At 35.1% G+C, this 15,337-nt stretch overlaps 4 protein-coding genes across 10 annotated transcripts in view; 2 read left to right on the top strand and 2 right to left on the bottom strand.

Moving 5' to 3' along the window:
* Positions 1–81: 81 nt before the first annotated feature.
* On the bottom strand, positions 82–2,767 carry LOC122572641. Of its 4 annotated transcripts, none has more exons than XM_043737875.1 (4): positions 2,680–2,767; positions 2,241–2,341; positions 1,927–2,144; positions 82–400 (listed from the first exon to the last, which is right to left on the bottom strand). In XM_043737875.1, exons 2-4 carry the CDS (start codon positions 2,290–2,292, stop codon positions 203–205), a joined length of 468 nt encoding a protein of 155 aa, XP_043593810.1. In that variant the 5' UTR covers positions 2,293–2,341; positions 2,680–2,767; the 3' UTR covers positions 82–202. The 4 variants fall into 4 exon arrangements, with proteins under 4 accessions (XP_043593810.1, XP_043593808.1, XP_043593809.1 ...); XM_043737873.1 differs by lacking the exon at positions 2,680–2,767 and adding an exon at positions 2,580–2,674; XM_043737874.1 differs by lacking the exon at positions 2,680–2,767 and adding an exon at positions 2,493–2,616.
* Positions 2,618–3,906, top strand: LOC122572639 (EKC/KEOPS complex subunit TPRKB-like). Of its 2 annotated transcripts, none has more exons than XM_043737863.1 (2): positions 2,618–2,736; positions 2,816–3,656. In XM_043737863.1, exon 2 carries the CDS (start codon positions 2,914–2,916, stop codon positions 3,454–3,456), a length of 543 nt encoding a protein of 180 aa, XP_043593798.1. In that variant the 5' UTR covers positions 2,618–2,736; positions 2,816–2,913; the 3' UTR covers positions 3,457–3,656. The 2 variants fall into 2 exon arrangements, with proteins under 2 accessions (XP_043593798.1, XP_043593799.1); XM_043737864.1 differs by lacking the exon at positions 2,618–2,736 and adding an exon at positions 3,770–3,906 and having other exon boundaries at positions 2,914–3,150.
* The window catches only part of LOC122572628 (nuclear protein localization protein 4 homolog), a 12,776-nt gene continuing 1,236 nt past the window's right edge, over positions 3,798–15,337 (bottom strand). Inside the window, exons 2-13 of the mRNA XM_043737816.1 lie at positions 15,168–15,271; positions 14,408–14,488; positions 14,131–14,335; positions 13,917–14,055; positions 13,708–13,845; positions 13,347–13,650; positions 13,125–13,262; positions 12,894–13,041; positions 12,595–12,755; positions 4,589–4,740; positions 4,376–4,514; positions 3,798–4,295 (exon numbers count right to left, since the gene is read on the bottom strand). Coding sequence (XP_043593751.1) covers positions 3,978–4,295; positions 4,376–4,514; positions 4,589–4,740; positions 12,595–12,755; positions 12,894–13,041; positions 13,125–13,262; positions 13,347–13,650; positions 13,708–13,845; positions 13,917–14,055; positions 14,131–14,335; positions 14,408–14,488; positions 15,168–15,188 — 1,944 coding nt within the window. The 5' untranslated portion in view covers positions 15,189–15,271 and the 3' untranslated portion in view covers positions 3,798–3,977. The remainder of the gene's footprint in view (positions 4,296–4,375; positions 4,515–4,588; positions 4,741–12,594; positions 12,756–12,893; positions 13,042–13,124; positions 13,263–13,346; positions 13,651–13,707; positions 13,846–13,916; positions 14,056–14,130; positions 14,336–14,407; positions 14,489–15,167; positions 15,272–15,337) is intronic.
* Positions 5,660–12,408, top strand: LOC122572629. Of its 3 annotated transcripts, none has more exons than XM_043737818.1 (5): positions 5,660–6,147; positions 6,970–7,604; positions 7,881–8,198; positions 8,495–8,644; positions 8,789–12,408. In XM_043737818.1, exons 3-5 carry the CDS (start codon positions 7,881–7,883, stop codon positions 10,118–10,120), a joined length of 1,800 nt encoding a protein of 599 aa, XP_043593753.1. In that variant the 5' UTR covers positions 5,660–6,147; positions 6,970–7,604; the 3' UTR covers positions 10,121–12,408. The 3 variants fall into 3 exon arrangements, with proteins under 3 accessions (XP_043593753.1, XP_043593752.1, XP_043593754.1); XM_043737819.1 differs by lacking the exon at positions 5,660–6,147 and adding an exon at positions 6,562–6,829; XM_043737817.1 differs by lacking the exon at positions 6,970–7,604 and having other exon boundaries at positions 5,662–6,147.

Here is a 15,337-nt window from a genome sequence, read left to right as displayed (position 1 = left end):
GTATGAAAGAAGAAGGAAATTTACTTCTTGATCGTTTTATAGTATTAGAAAGGATATTTATAACGAAATATTTTAGATCTTTCTATATGCACGTATATATATATTATTTGAATACATTTAATAAAATATAATAAGTGTTATCACTTCTTAATAATTTCATTCTACATATAGAACATATAAACCGACATATAATAAAAAAATTTTATGCTTTCTCGAAATATTCACGATTGATATCTATACCGCGAAATGCTCTATTCTTATCACAACATTTCTCGTGATTAGGATTTTTCTGACAAAGTTCGCAACCACAGATTGGTTCCCGTGATCCTTGTGGCTGGCGATTTGGCGGGCAAGGTGGTGGCTTTGGTTTATCATCGCAACAACATGGTCTACAAGGATCCTATAAATAATATTTTTCTTATAAATATTTCTATATTTGTATTTAAAAAACTGGCACAACAATAATTAAATGAAAATTAAAATATGATTTAAAAAATACGAAAGAAAGAAAGGGAAAGAGGAGCGGTACTAAAGAAAAAATGATTCATTTTATGGGAAATATCTTTGATCATGTAAAAATAATAAATATTAATAAACTCCCCCTTTCTCATTTTTAAATTATTAAAGATATATGCAATATATGTTTACATTATGTTTACCTATCTATCTATATATCTATATAATTTTATATATAAGTCGGAGATGAAAGAACACCGGAGCCTTCCCCTTGGAACTTTGGGAAAATCCCGTAATATTGTAATCTAAATACTACCATGGCCGTAATTGGGCAATTGTCGTTATTCAATTCGATTGTATTTGTTCGAGACTTGTATAGTGAGCTTGGGCTCAAGGCGACAACCAGTCGCCGAACCATAGCCGCGGTCAAAGGATAAACGTTTACCTAATAAAGGTATAGAGTAACCGTATAGCTCTTCTTGAAAAAATATAGCAGCGGCACGCGACAGTAAACACTCCAACGGATTCTGTCCCGTGACTCGCTACACAAAGACCACATTCTTTAGACAAGATGATGGCCAGATGTCGATACATCTTCACGATATATTTCCGGTTAGCCTAAGGACCCGCTATAAATCTTAGAATTTATTTAGCTGAGATTCTTCAAACAGACAAATAGTCTTAGTCTTAGCAGCTCCTAAATCTGTCACCTACTGCGGGAAGATACGAGAAATCTTCTTTTCTCACGTACGACGCTTTCGCTAGCAACTCTCTCTCTCTCTCAAGGGCGGCTAGCATCCTTTTCTAACCACCGATATGGAAATTGACCAATTAACAGCAATGTCAATTTCCCTCACCTTCCGAACGAAGGCTTTCCTCGATGAATCCGATGATCTCGTGTCCTTGGACACATCCCATCATAGTTTTCCTCTGTGGCATAATCGCGACGGAAAGTCATTCTCCCGTGCGATCTCATCGACGAAAAAGAGTAACGTCTTTACGATCAGTGAATACTTCACGTTTGTTAACAAAGAATCAGACTTAGATTTTAGGAGAAACATTCTCTCGCGAGGCCGCATTAGCGAGTTGCATAGTGTCTTTGCGCTTGGTGGATATTCTATGTTTTAACATAGAGTTGGTTGAGTAACGCTTGGACCGTGGATAAGGAAGTTGAGTACGACTTGGACTGTGGTAGAAAGCGCATTTTGTTATCTCGTTGACCGCGAATTCGTTATTGAACCTAATCATTGTCATTAGCGTCTCGAGTGTTTAATTGGCACAGTTACTTGTCGATATCTATAATAATCATATTTGCACTAGTCAATATCTTCTCTATTGCATAATAATGTCTAATCATAACGAAGATTCGTTTCACGCCCCTAACCCCAACCCTAATCATAAACCCGTGAACCCGGCATATATATATAAAATTTGAATATTCAGAATGAAATTGACTTGTTGTAAAAATACCTGCATTTTAATATAACAAGAAGATTTAACATCCGGGCAAATATCATTAGGACGTTGATACGGCGATTTTTTTGAAATCGAGGGATCTACACCATCTTTTGCATCTTCGTCTGATAATTTCACTCCCTTATTGAGTTCCTCGTCCGGCTTTTTCTTTTTCTTTTTCGGAGGACATGCTGATTTAAATTCCGTGGAAGTCCAAAATACTCCACTATTTACTAATCAAATAATAAATTATATGTTAAATGATAAAGTATCTACGAGACAATTAAAAGAAATTTGATATTATCATTATAGGACTACAAAATATTTACCAGAGTCACAAAATTTATTCCATACACTTCTACAGGGTTCTTCATTGGTCATAACTTACTAGAATTTTTAAATCTTTTAAAATATGCTGTATTAATGGTTTCTACAACACAAAGAAAATTTTGAGGTTAATTTTAGCGATTTATTCTTAAATAGGAATAATCAAAATTAAGAATAACTTCATAATTGATACGGCTACGTGTACGATATATTCGATCTTCAATCGTTTTGTTTTCAGTTACAGATAAGTGTACCTTTGTCTGTGCTTGTATATATTTTAGAAAAAAATGTTACGTAGTATTTATTTCAATAATTAAACTTCATTAATATATAAATCTTACAGATGTAATTTTTCCTTAGATGTACGCAATTTCTTATACGTAGTTAGCCTAATAATAAGTGGTTTAAATTTTAAATTAATAGTGGGAAGAAATTATTTACTAATTTTGTCGCCCCCTAGTGGTATAAAAGGAAGATCCACTTTGTTGACAGTAAATGGTATGAGAATAACCAAACTTTTATTTAGAATTATTTATGTCGAGTACAAAAATTATTAAATTGTGTTCTATTTAAATAGTTATATATAGCTAATTATAAATTTAAATTAAGAAGAAATTATTTCGACGAGGAAATATTAATATTTGATTTATTATTGAATATTGAACACTGACAAAGATGGACGATTATACAGTATCATTAGATCCTGAAACAGAAATGGTCTGCACATTATATTTATTTAAGGATGTACAAAATTCTAATGAACTACATAAAAAAGTTATGGACAATAAACTTTCTTGCTGTATTATAAAAGCAGCGCTTATAGTGGATCCTTTGCAAGTAATAGTAGCTGCTAATAAAGCTGCAATTAGTGCAAAAATGAATCAGCTAACTACAAAAACTTTATACACCGAGGTATTGTTTAATTTATCAATATCAAAAAACATATCACGTTCATTAGCAAAATTTGGTGTCAGTGATAATGACAAAAATATACTAATAGCAATAATACACAAAGAATGTGATGGATATTCAATGTCAGAAATACTAATGAACAGTATAAAAGGAGAAAGAGTATTGATTTCTAGTTTGCCTCAATTTACAGATTTCGATTTAGTAAAAAAAACATATAGAATTGATGAGAATGAATTGAATATTTCTACTTTCACTAATTCTGTTATTTCTAGAATTAGCTGTAAGGATTTTATATTATTGAAATGAAAAGATCTTGGCAGAATTTTTCTCTAAACAAACATTATTCGATATCTTAAATTTTTGCATACTTATGTAACAATGTTTCAAAAACAAGAAAAAATTAAATATATTGTAATTTATCCATTGTAATCAATATTCTTGTTTTATTCCTCACATTTATTTTTATAAACCTCATAGCAACTTAATGTGATAATTGTGTATTTTCTGTAAATGTTTAATGTAAATTTTCAAATTCTTAGTATATAAATACAACATGGAAAAAAAATAGTTATTACATTTTGCGATTTGTACATTACTCCTGATTATATGCTTATTCAAGGGTTACTACAATAAGGAAAGCTGTAAAGTAGATTTCGGTGAAAGATACTTTTTCCTCTTTTTATTCACTCATAAATAAAGCCAGGTATGCGCTGAAAACAATTTTTATATCTGCAAGAACACAGTATCTGTCAAAACCTGCAGGAGCAAATTTGCAATTTAAGGACAACACCCTCAATTGCATACAAAAGCAATATAATGACAGTTTGTTACGTATTTCTTGGCAAACCACACATTTCACACATTGCAAAATCTGCTGCATTGAGAAATGTGCAATGTGAACAAGTCCAAAGTCCTTGATCAGGTGGTGAATTTACAATTGAGTCTGTACCAACTGCTATTCCACTTCCCTCTGCAAGCGCAGAAGCTGAAATTCTTGAGCTATTATCAAACATTGGTTGAGATGTAGATGCTGTAGTTTCAGATATAAGTTGCTCTACTGTTGCCCATTGTTCTGAATGTGACCACTCTATAGCTTTTTCTCTATCTTTTGTACGAATTGCTTCTAATAATGGCATCATATGGTCCTAAAACAACAAATAAGCATATTTTATAACAATGAAATAAAACTAAAATAGACGAGTATTTAATAAAAAATTCATTGTACCTTCATTGGAAACATATCCATTGTTGCAATAAAAATTAATAAGTGAAAATCTGAAACTGCTTCTAGAAATTGTTCTTTACTAAATTGCTGCATGTAAGAACAAAGTGAGCTAAATTCTTGAATTTGTCCATCGATGAGTCTAAAATCAGATAAAATTGACATTAAAACTATTTTGATAAACGATAATCCGTTCTATGTACTTTTTTTACATACCTATTTTCAATAAGAAATGGTGTAATATTATTGCTAACATAAAAAGTAAACTGTGGATTAAGTGGCATGGATGCAGGTATATCTACCAATAAATATTCTACTGGCAAAGGTCTTGCTAGCCTTGACACTTCATTTCCATAAGAATCTTTTTCCTGGAGACCAAACGAAACAAAAAATTAAAATGCAAAAAGACGAACATTTTATTGTCAAATTTCAATTTTATTACATTTTCCAAAATTATCCTATATTCATATTGTTTCGTTGATATTTGTTATTAGAAATCGCAAATATGCAATGAAAATTGAGATAAATTGTATTGAAAACATTTTGAAAAGACATTCTGTAATAAGTGTGTCAACACGTTCCTATACACAGGCAGGTCTGACAACTTCTGTGGCGGAGATAATGTCACAAGGTGCGCTTTATAAATTTGCCGCTAGACATAGAGCGCTGCGATCTACAGGTTAGCGAAAACAATATATGTATAGTTACACAATACATATATTATAGAAATGTAGACGCATGCTTTAGAAAAATTGTGATAACAAATATTTGTTTCTAACAGATAGAAAAGGAAAGGGAGATCTCGTTATTTGTCTCTATCTCTTTTTCAACGTATTTTCTCAACACGGTATTTGCAATCTACGCTTCTTATATCTATATATCCCATGTACATGCAACCATGTCCGCAACTTATACAATGTACAGTGATTAAAGCGCCTTACTGCTTAGCAAACAAATTGAGAATCTTTTGTCCTTCGCTTAAGAGTCTTATTCTCATCGCGGGAATTGCCAAACCTCTATACGAGCGTGAGATCGAGTAACATTTAGAGAATTTGATTGGTTGAATTGAAGCAGATATAACTAGATTTTACAAGAAGGATCATGAAGGCAAGTCCATAATACTCGTAATGGTTGGTCGAATGCGCGCGCAATGGTAGAAGCCGCAGACGACAGACCGGCACCGTTTGCCACGAGTCAAACCCGAAAGTGTATAAGAAAGAGGAAAGAGGAAGAGAGAAGGAGGAAGGTTTAGGATCGACGAGAGGGGGTAAGATACGGGACGAGGAGAGGAGAGAGCAACAGCGTAAGCGACTAGCGCGCGCTGTGGTGTGTGTCGGTCGGTCGGTCGGTCGTCGCCGCCATGCTAGTGGTTAGTTTAGTGAACCAAACATCATGATGTGGCAAAACGTTCGCACGAGTTAAGACTGAAGTAACGCCGCGTTACCGGCGCGCCGTCGTTATGTTATCCATAATAACTCACGACGTTCGATAAGCGTAAAACACGTAACGTGAAAAAGTACAAAAAAAAAATATAGCTTTGGTAAAAAGCTCTCGACGACGGCAACTGCGGCGACGAAAAACGTCGGAGTGCTCGCGATTCCTGCGTGCGGAACCGCACAATACTACGTCAATCCCGATGTAAATTAAAATCCTAAATCGTATATTCGAACAAAAGTTACGGAATAATCATCGTCACGGTATTACGCTAGGAGTGACGAGTGCCAACGATCAGCCTCCATCGCGCGGCAAGGAGACGATCACGAATCGTATACACGGTACGGAACATTTACGCTCCTACAATCTAACGAAAGAAAGAACAAGCAAGAAGCAAAAGAGAAAGAATGAAAAGGAGAGTATGTATGTGTAGTATGATGCGTGCGTGTGCGCGCGCTTGAATGCGTGATAAGGAGAAGGCATATGCTTTCTGTGTAAGTGTGTATTGTGTGTAGACGTGTTCTCTGTGACGACGCGCGCGCGCGCGTGTTGTATGCCATTGTGAGCACGAGAAAAGAGACGAGTGTGCATGCATATGTATGTGAATAAGATAGAAAGAGACAGTGTGAAAGAAGTGTGTAGAGGACTGACAAACGAGAGCGAGAACGAGAGGTAGAGAAAGAAGAAGCAAGCGTGTACGTATAAACATCGAGATGATACGACCGAGAGAACAAACTTGAGTAGAATATTCCCGCGGAATTTGCCTAACACGTAGTAGTCCGCGTTCGAGTCATTTTTAACTTAAACCGTGAACTTGTCACAAGTGGTGACAGCCGTAATATCGCGGAAAGTACTCGGCGATAAGCTGCAAGAATCCATATATCATACGGCCGAAGGTTTTATCGGTTACAGCTATTGGTGTTTGAAATATGCTTTGCCAGAGCTAAGAAATGTGACCATTCTATATACGTCTACCTCTGTTAGCTACCTTTCCCCTTAATACGCTTTCCCCGTTAACGAATGGTAAATCCCAAAACTTCGACTGTTCGACCCCCTTACGTTTTGGCGGGATTTTTCACGCATGCGCGTTCTCCCATGAAATGTCATTTTTTACGTATCAGTAGTGTCAGCCAAATTGTTGCATAATAATTTTGCTGTTGTAGTTGATGTGTCAGATAAGAGGCTAACCTTCTGAGGACGAGTTCGTGCTTAAAGACAATACGATGAAATAACACGATTGAACCAAATGTGGCGTGTTATGAAACAGTTTTACAGCGTACAAACGAGAGAAAAAAAAAAGGAAAATAGTAGAAAGAGAGGAATCAAGTAAAAGAATTACGGTTCCAATTTGTATATTGTACTAAGGAATTCGGTCTTTCTTTTGTTCCCTTGTTTTATATTTGATTAAGAAGAGAAAAAAAACAAAACGATATGTTTTCATCGTACATACATACATACATCTTTGATCGAAGAAAAGATATTCCCAAGTTCATTCATGAAATAAATCGCATCGCATTGAACGATTCTAAAACCTTGTATAGAATATATCGCAAACAAGAATACATATATATGTACCAATAACGAAATAAATATGTATAAAATATTTGATATTGTTTGAATAATAAAATACGTAGTATGCTTCAACAGCCAACAATTTTCTTAGATAAATTCAAAGACATATTTTATAAAAACTGCGGGTTGTATCACGTAACGACAAAGGAGAGAGTGCAACAGAGAGAAAAAGACGAAAAGAAAACAACATGAGTTCAAACGTTGAACCGTGTGTTATTAGAAATAGGTATATCAAGCTCGACCTTTATATTATTTTCCTAAACAGTACAACGCATACATATAACGAAACGAACATTTCTTATATGTATACTTTCTTCTAACTCGATCTTTCATACATTATCTGTGTCCCTTTTCGTGTAATTCTGTATAAGATTAAAATGATTTAACCAGGTAAAATGGTAGTACAAGTAGTTTCTGAATATTTCGAATGACGTAAAGGCCTACGATTACAAAGCATAAAAGAATAATTTATCATATTTAATAATATTTTATCATTTTCCAGATGCTGGATCCAAGCGTTCTAACGGATTTAGAGGAACTGACGCTTTGCAGCTATTGCAAGCAGAAGTATAACGACGCGGAGCAATGCCCGAAATATCTTAGTTGCAAGCATTACTTTTGCTTGCGTTGCATAGAGAACAATTTATTAAAGGGACGTGAGTTGTTTTGCGCGCATTGCTGGAAGAGGACGGACCTGGGTGATCAAGGACCGGACGCTCTACCGACGCACTCTTCTCTCCTTGCTCTAACGAATAATTTGTCTCACTTAAAAATCACCACGAACAACACATCTGGAAAGACAAATGATAAGGAAAGAAAGGTACAGATAACTTTTTCTTAACGATTTTGGGTTTGTCAGCTGGTTATATGCATTGTCAGATCATACGTAAATGGTAAAGAAAGCATGCAGCTCTGAAGCCATATCAACATAGGTTCTAATAGTAATAGGATTATGTTATAAGGCCTGCAATAGTTTCCTTTTAAAATATAGGATATGATTTTAATACTTAAAATTCTTTTTGGAATGGAAAATGGTTATTGGTTTACCATATGAGAATATAATATATAATGTAAAAAAATCATATGAAATGTATGATTATTATAACATTGTTACAGAGTGAGAATTGTCACACGCACGGAATGCCCCTGGCATTGTGGTGTGCGACATGTTGCACAGCACTTTGCAGAGCATGCGCCACTCCACAAGAACACCCAGGTCACCAGATTAAATCGCAAACTGATGCCAAAGAACAACTCATATCCGATGTAAGTTTTAGAATGAATTTTATTTGCTGGTACATTTGTTGTCGGCATGTATATATACGCAGTTTTGCGTGTATTAAAGAGATATCGATAACCGGTACGTGATGTTCGAATTAGAGGAAGAATGCATGTGGATGTGTTTTTTAGGTTCAATTGGAATTAGTTGCTATGGGAAAGTTATCGACCGAGATTCAAAGACTGGCTATGCAGCAACGAGAATTCTTAATAAAGGTGTTAGAAGCTTGTGTAACGTTAAAAACGCATGTTGAGACCGATCTTCAGAATGGCTGGAGTCATTTTCCTGAGATAACGGACGCGCGGGAAACGCTTGGGAAAGCGAAAGCTAGTCTTCAGATGATCGACAGTCCTAACGATGTATACAATTTGCATTCACAACTCATACTCGAGAAACAAAGATTGCAATCAAAGTACCAAGAAATGATGTTGCAGTGTCAACTCGACGATTTGATTGGTAACTCGGGAGTGGTATTTGATTTTGCGCTATTAAAACAAGCGTTGGCTGGAATTCACACGGGAGAATCGATCGTTTCTCAAGGAACTAGTAATGGCGGTAGATTACCGAATCATTTGGCGGCTTCACAAAATCCGATACTGTTCCTCGCAAATTATTGCATGTCGCAGCTATATTCGAGACATGTAGTTAGTAAGCAACACATGCAAAACGGTTCTATAGAGTATCATTCAAACATGATGCAACCGCAACCAGCACCACCGGGCTCCGTTCACGTACACCAAGGTCCACCGCCGCCGGCAACCCCGCAGCAACTTCTCATTCCACCTGGTTCGCCGTCCGTTAAACCCGTTCCGCCCGCACCTCCAAATGCGATGTTACATCCACAGCAACAATCGACATTTATACCGGAAGGAGTCGGTACTGGTGGCGGAAGTTTGGTAACCGTCCACTCATCCTCTCAACCGCCGTCCAGCGGAATAGCAGCATCCCTTCGAGGACCTTCGAACCCTTATCCTCTGTATTACTTCAACATCGAAGTGAACGGATCTCCGCATGGCCGTATCGTGATAGAAGTGAGGCCGGATGCAGCTCCAAAAATGGCCAAAAATTTTAGTGTTCTGGCGACCGGTGAAGTCGGAGTTGGTTATAAGGGTTGCACGATCTTTCAGTGCTGGGAAGGCGAATCCGTGATTACTGGTGATTTTGAGTTAAACAATGGTCGCGGGGGAAGGAGCATATTCGAGGATGGTTACTTTATGCCGGACGACACGAAATTCCCTGCAGTGAGAGGAGCAGTGGGAATGCGGCGAACGCAAAAACGACATGATAACCTTGGTATGGTCGGTTCACAGTTTCGTATAATACTACAAGAGATGCGCGGATTCACAGGAATCTTTGGCCACGTCGTCGAAGGACTAGAATTAGTCGAGAAGATATCTACGTTTGGTGATCAAACGGGCAAGCCTACGAAGAATATTCTAATCACGAAATGCGGTAAATTGTAACGACAACATTATTGCGGTTAGTATACACCGAAGGGTAATCAAGTTCTACCCGTATACTTTACATTATCCCGTTCTAGATAACTGAAGAAAAAAAAGGAAGAAGTTTTACGAGTTCGCGACGGTATCTCTGACGCGTTCGATATAGGGAATGGGGTGTTTAATTAAACAAATAAAACAAAAAAAAAAAAAAATCACGTATATATAATATCCAACGATAAATGATATTACATGTTGAGAGACACCGTCGCGACCATATATGTAGCTCCATGAATCGCGATGCTCCATATGAGTCACACAATTTAATTAACTATTAACAATAGAATTCTAAAGATATTGAATCTATTTTTAAACGTGGACGCATAAGAGAAGAAAGAAGAAATAAAGATCCATATTTTGCTATTGATTGGGAATCAATATGATTCTGTATCTACAATAACGACGATGATCGATAATACGTACCTCAAGATCGATCGTGATATCGATACGACTTCTAGCTGTACGACATTTGTTTTAGAAGAAGTTCAACGTTTATTTTGGCTATTGGCATATTGCTATGTATAGTTGATATAGAGGGTATCGTACGGGATTTAACAAGTGCCGTGGTTAACGGTGTCGCCCTGTGGGCGTTGCTAATGTTTTAGATCATAGGTAGTAAAAACAAAAAGAAGAAAAAAAAAATATCGTGTAGATGAGGAATATTTACGGAAAATGGGTCAAACTTGTATGTGTATACACATATGTTCATATATTTGTAAGAAAAAAAACAAGCAAACAAACAAACAAACAAACAAGAAAAGAAACAAACAAACGTACAGACGGAAACTCTCTTTTTTTGTTTTATAATCGAAATACGTGACTTCGTAAAAAGTCAAAAGGTCGTAATTTCATACACGCAGGTCGTTTAGAACATTGACGATTAGAACGATACGTCGGTGCGTCAAAGGGCCAATTTTATTTCGTCCGGTTAACGATCACGTATCGTTCCGTTTCTTTTTTCAGAGGAGAGAAAAAGGAGCTGAAAGGGAACAAGTAATTGCGCGATGAAACGAGTCGAGGAAAATTGCGGTTCCTATCGGACGACTCAAGGATATACTACTCCCTTTTTGCTCTTTGCTGTGGTCTAGTTGACCGTCATAAATTAACTGTATTTAAGATTAGATCTCAAGATGAAAATGTATGCAAGGCCTAACTACTACTATGTAGATTGTAAGCCTCGTCGTCTGATCAGAAAAATACGAACGAAATGAGCGAATATATATTATAAACGAATCATTCCTCGATGCTGTATATCGAAGTACTACGATAATGTAATGCGTTATACTACTCGTCTGAATCCTCGTAAAAGAATCCCATCGTTATGTATCATATTACCATGTACCCGTGTGCGAAGAAACGCGTTGTAAAAGAGTGTTCTGTAAATCGGCGCGTAGAAACAAAAAGCGCACTCACGTATTGTAGGAAATTGCACGCCCTCGACGTCGCGGATGCCTTTTTCGAAGAAAGCCTCATTCGATGTTGAACTTGAAAGTTTTAACACTTGTTAATTAGCTAACTCGTTGCGTTTTGCAAGGAAGAAAGAAAAGAAAGCGGAGACTCGTTGCATCGCGATGAATGTAAGAATCGCCGTTAGAATTAAATATCACTGCGTAAATACGTACGACGATCGAAGGGTGGTCGAGCTCGAATGAATTTCTCTCGTTTCGGTCGTTGTAAGAAAATAAAAAAAAAAAAAATACCCGGGAAACTCAGTCGACACTTTTGAATCTAGATGCATATAAATTCATGTGTTTACCGAAGCGAGTGAAGCTAGAAGCCCACCTGTATACACAAAATATCCACGCGCGCGCGTATATATATATAAATATATATATATACTACATATATTTTTATGAACGTGATGAGGTAACAACGCATAGCTTGTAATATCGATTCTAACAACCGACGATTTACCTTGCCCCTCGCGTTCGAATTAAACGGTTGAGCGGCTATAATTTTGCGATAAGTTTTTCTCTCATTTTTTCTTTCCATCTATTATTTTTTTTTTCTTTCTCTCTCCCGTGTCCTTTTCTTTTTCTATTCCTCACTCATCCCTTTTTAAGTTAAGGCGTAATCATCTTACATACGAAAATTGAGGTCATTTTGTTTACAGCCTACGGAAGCGCATATCCGTAGTGCACTTGCTTAAACAGTTCTGTTATTTCATTATACATGTACGAAATGAAGTTCGTTGCCCAATTTAAATGTACTTTTAATCAATCAATTTTGAGTTATAAACTGTTTCTCTTTCATTCGTGTATACTTTATGCATACCTTCACCTTCCTTAATACTATTAGCATGTAAGATATAATTCAGCAGTGTCATATTTTCATCACAATATGCAAATTCATAATCAATTTTAAAGCTACATTGCCATCTTAATTTCAAGCAGAGGGAATTAATTAAATGTATTTGAATAAAAAATGGATGTACTCACCTTGTAGAAGACATCTGGGACATACTGTTTATCTGTTGATTCAATTACATAGCCCAATTCTGGAGCATCTTTCGTAGGAACCAAGCAGCTATCTCGAACCAATGCCATGCATTGATTGGACACTTGATAACCTTCCATATGAATTTGATTTTTCTCATCACCTATAATCAATATGTACTATTTAATAATTCAGATTTTTTGTGTATATATATACATATATTTTTTTGGTGTGTGTATATATATACATATATACATCAAAACAAAGCAGTTTGATTAACAATATGATGCAAGTGACTTACCAGTAACACAAACAGTAACAAACTTTGAACCAAAATAATTATTAGGAGAAAAACGACAAGGATTTGGATATTTGTTTTGGAAATACCCAGCCATAATACATTCTTGAGCAGATAAAAAGTGACTTTCTATATTTCGAACGTGTTTTACCTGGATAAATTAAACTAATGCTATTAATTAAGGACTTTAGTTTATGAGAAAGAAAAATGCAGGTTAGTCGCAGATAAATTTACCGTTCCTTTCTTGATATCGTCAACTATAAGGTCTGTAAAAATCCATCCAACTCTTTTTAAATTAAGTAAATGAGCCAATTCATCCACTACCACTTCTTTTTCATCCGGTAAAAGTCGTATAGAATTTTTTGTACTTTCCTAAAATAATTATGGTTACATTGTAGATTACAAGAATGCTTGTAGATATGATAGCTTTAATATTATTTATTTCTATTAAAGTACCTGTGGTGGCTCGTAAATAGCCGCGACAACAGCTCTAATGCCTAATGGTACATCTGTATGTATTTCGTATCTTCCGTATAAAAATCCAATACGTTGATGACCGGTGCTGCGCCAATAATTAAGAAAGCGTTCAACTAAGCTTGGATTTTCAAACATAACGTTGTCCACGTGACGATAAGTTTGTCGATTCAGGGTAATAGAGCTTGGTTGGCATTTGCTACATATACCTCGTGGCCAAGGTGGATGATCTTTACAACCAGTTTTTATACGGCAGTTTATGTCTTCTAATTGTATAAACTTCCCCCTATAAAATATTTAAAGGTTGTATATGGAATATTATGTAACATAGAGCTGAACATACCTATCAACTCCAGCAGTGAGTTTCCTGAGATACGAATGAAAAGACAAATGTTTTATATTTTGTTCCTTAAGATAAGCTTCATCAAAAGGTTCTAAAGGAGTACAATGAACACAGCATCCATTTGCACCATGTCTACATCTATTAAACGAATTACAACATATTTAATATAATTCTATATACAAAATTTATTTATACTTATATTCACTTACAGTTTTTCATCACGTTTTCTTTGTATTTTGCCATCAAGTTTCCATAATTGTTCATCAACGTCTTCCATTGCATTTGATACAGATCGAGAAGCATTGATAGTATGGTTGCTAGTCTCTGTTTCATCCATTGGTTTTGTTTCTGGTATAGAATAAAGTTAATGTAACATTAAGTTCAAGTAATAAGAAAAATTAAACGAAGCAATATAATTAAAACCTTGAGAAATATCAATGTTGGCAGTACTAGTTGAAGGAGTACTCCACAACTGTGTACTACTCTGAGGAGCTAGATATAACATATCTCCATGAGAAAGGCGTGCTCCTGAAATTGTTCTGTTATGAGAAACTGGAAGTTCATTTTTATGATTTCGTTCCTTATAGAGTCCAAATCCAAAAGTATTCAATTCAAAAGTTTTAGAAACCTACAATTTTGAAAAATGAATTAATATTTACATGATTATACAATGTTGTTCCATGATATTAAAAGGACAAACCTTATCATACAATTGAGAAATTGTATCAGACAGATTTACATCTATACGCTTTGTTCCTTCTGAACATTGCACACGTAAGGTCTGTAAACAAGTAAATATCTATAATCAAAGATTCATATATATTACATTTCAGACATTTTAACATTACATTTACACTTCAATTTAAGTTCATTATAGTACATTTCAAACATTAAAGGATGGTTGTGTGTCAATAACTCCATAAAAGTATTAACATTTCTTGCAATAATATTTATTTGTTAAGTAGAAATTAACTTATATAAAAATTTTATTTACAACAAAAAATACATGTATATCATAATATCAGATAAATAAATATAAAAAAAACATTATTTGGTGTAAGAAATATTATATGGATAAAATATTTCAATATATATTTGCAATTTATTTATAAACATAGAAACTTATATAGAAAACTAAATATTCAATTATGAAAAACAAATATTAGAGCAATATTTATTAAAAAGGCATTTATTAAATTAAATTTTCAATACAGTATATTTTTTAGTGTACCATCATTGTAAATTTTTAAAAACCATAAAAGGAAAACAAAGGAATAAAATTAAGGAATAAGATATCTGGGAACTTTTAGTAAGTTACACGTTACTACACGAATTGTAAAATTTTCGAAATTTCTGAAACGAATGACCTATTTTTTTAATAAAACGTTGTTCCGTTTCAATCAAGCGGTCTATACGGATTAATTGGTTGAGGTTAATCATTTAATAGTAGGGTAACTTACAATTTGCCTAGACTTTGACATTTCGCCGGTCTCAATGAAGCATCAGCTGTTCAATCCGTGTTTAACTTGCTCGCTCGTAACGTAACACAGTATTGCTAAAATCCCTAGTAAGTGAAAGAAAATTGTTGAGTCAACATCTAGTATCCTAACCTCTTTGCATGATTTTGCAA

The sequence above is a fragment of the Bombus pyrosoma genome, linkage group LG11 (genome assembly GCF_014825855.1).
Source record: "Bombus pyrosoma isolate SC7728 linkage group LG11, ASM1482585v1, whole genome shotgun sequence".
Classification (NCBI taxonomy): domain Eukaryota; kingdom Metazoa; phylum Arthropoda; class Insecta; order Hymenoptera; family Apidae; genus Bombus; species Bombus pyrosoma.
The sequence above is the reverse complement of the archived record's forward strand: the minus strand, read 5'-3'. Positions and strand labels throughout refer to the sequence as shown.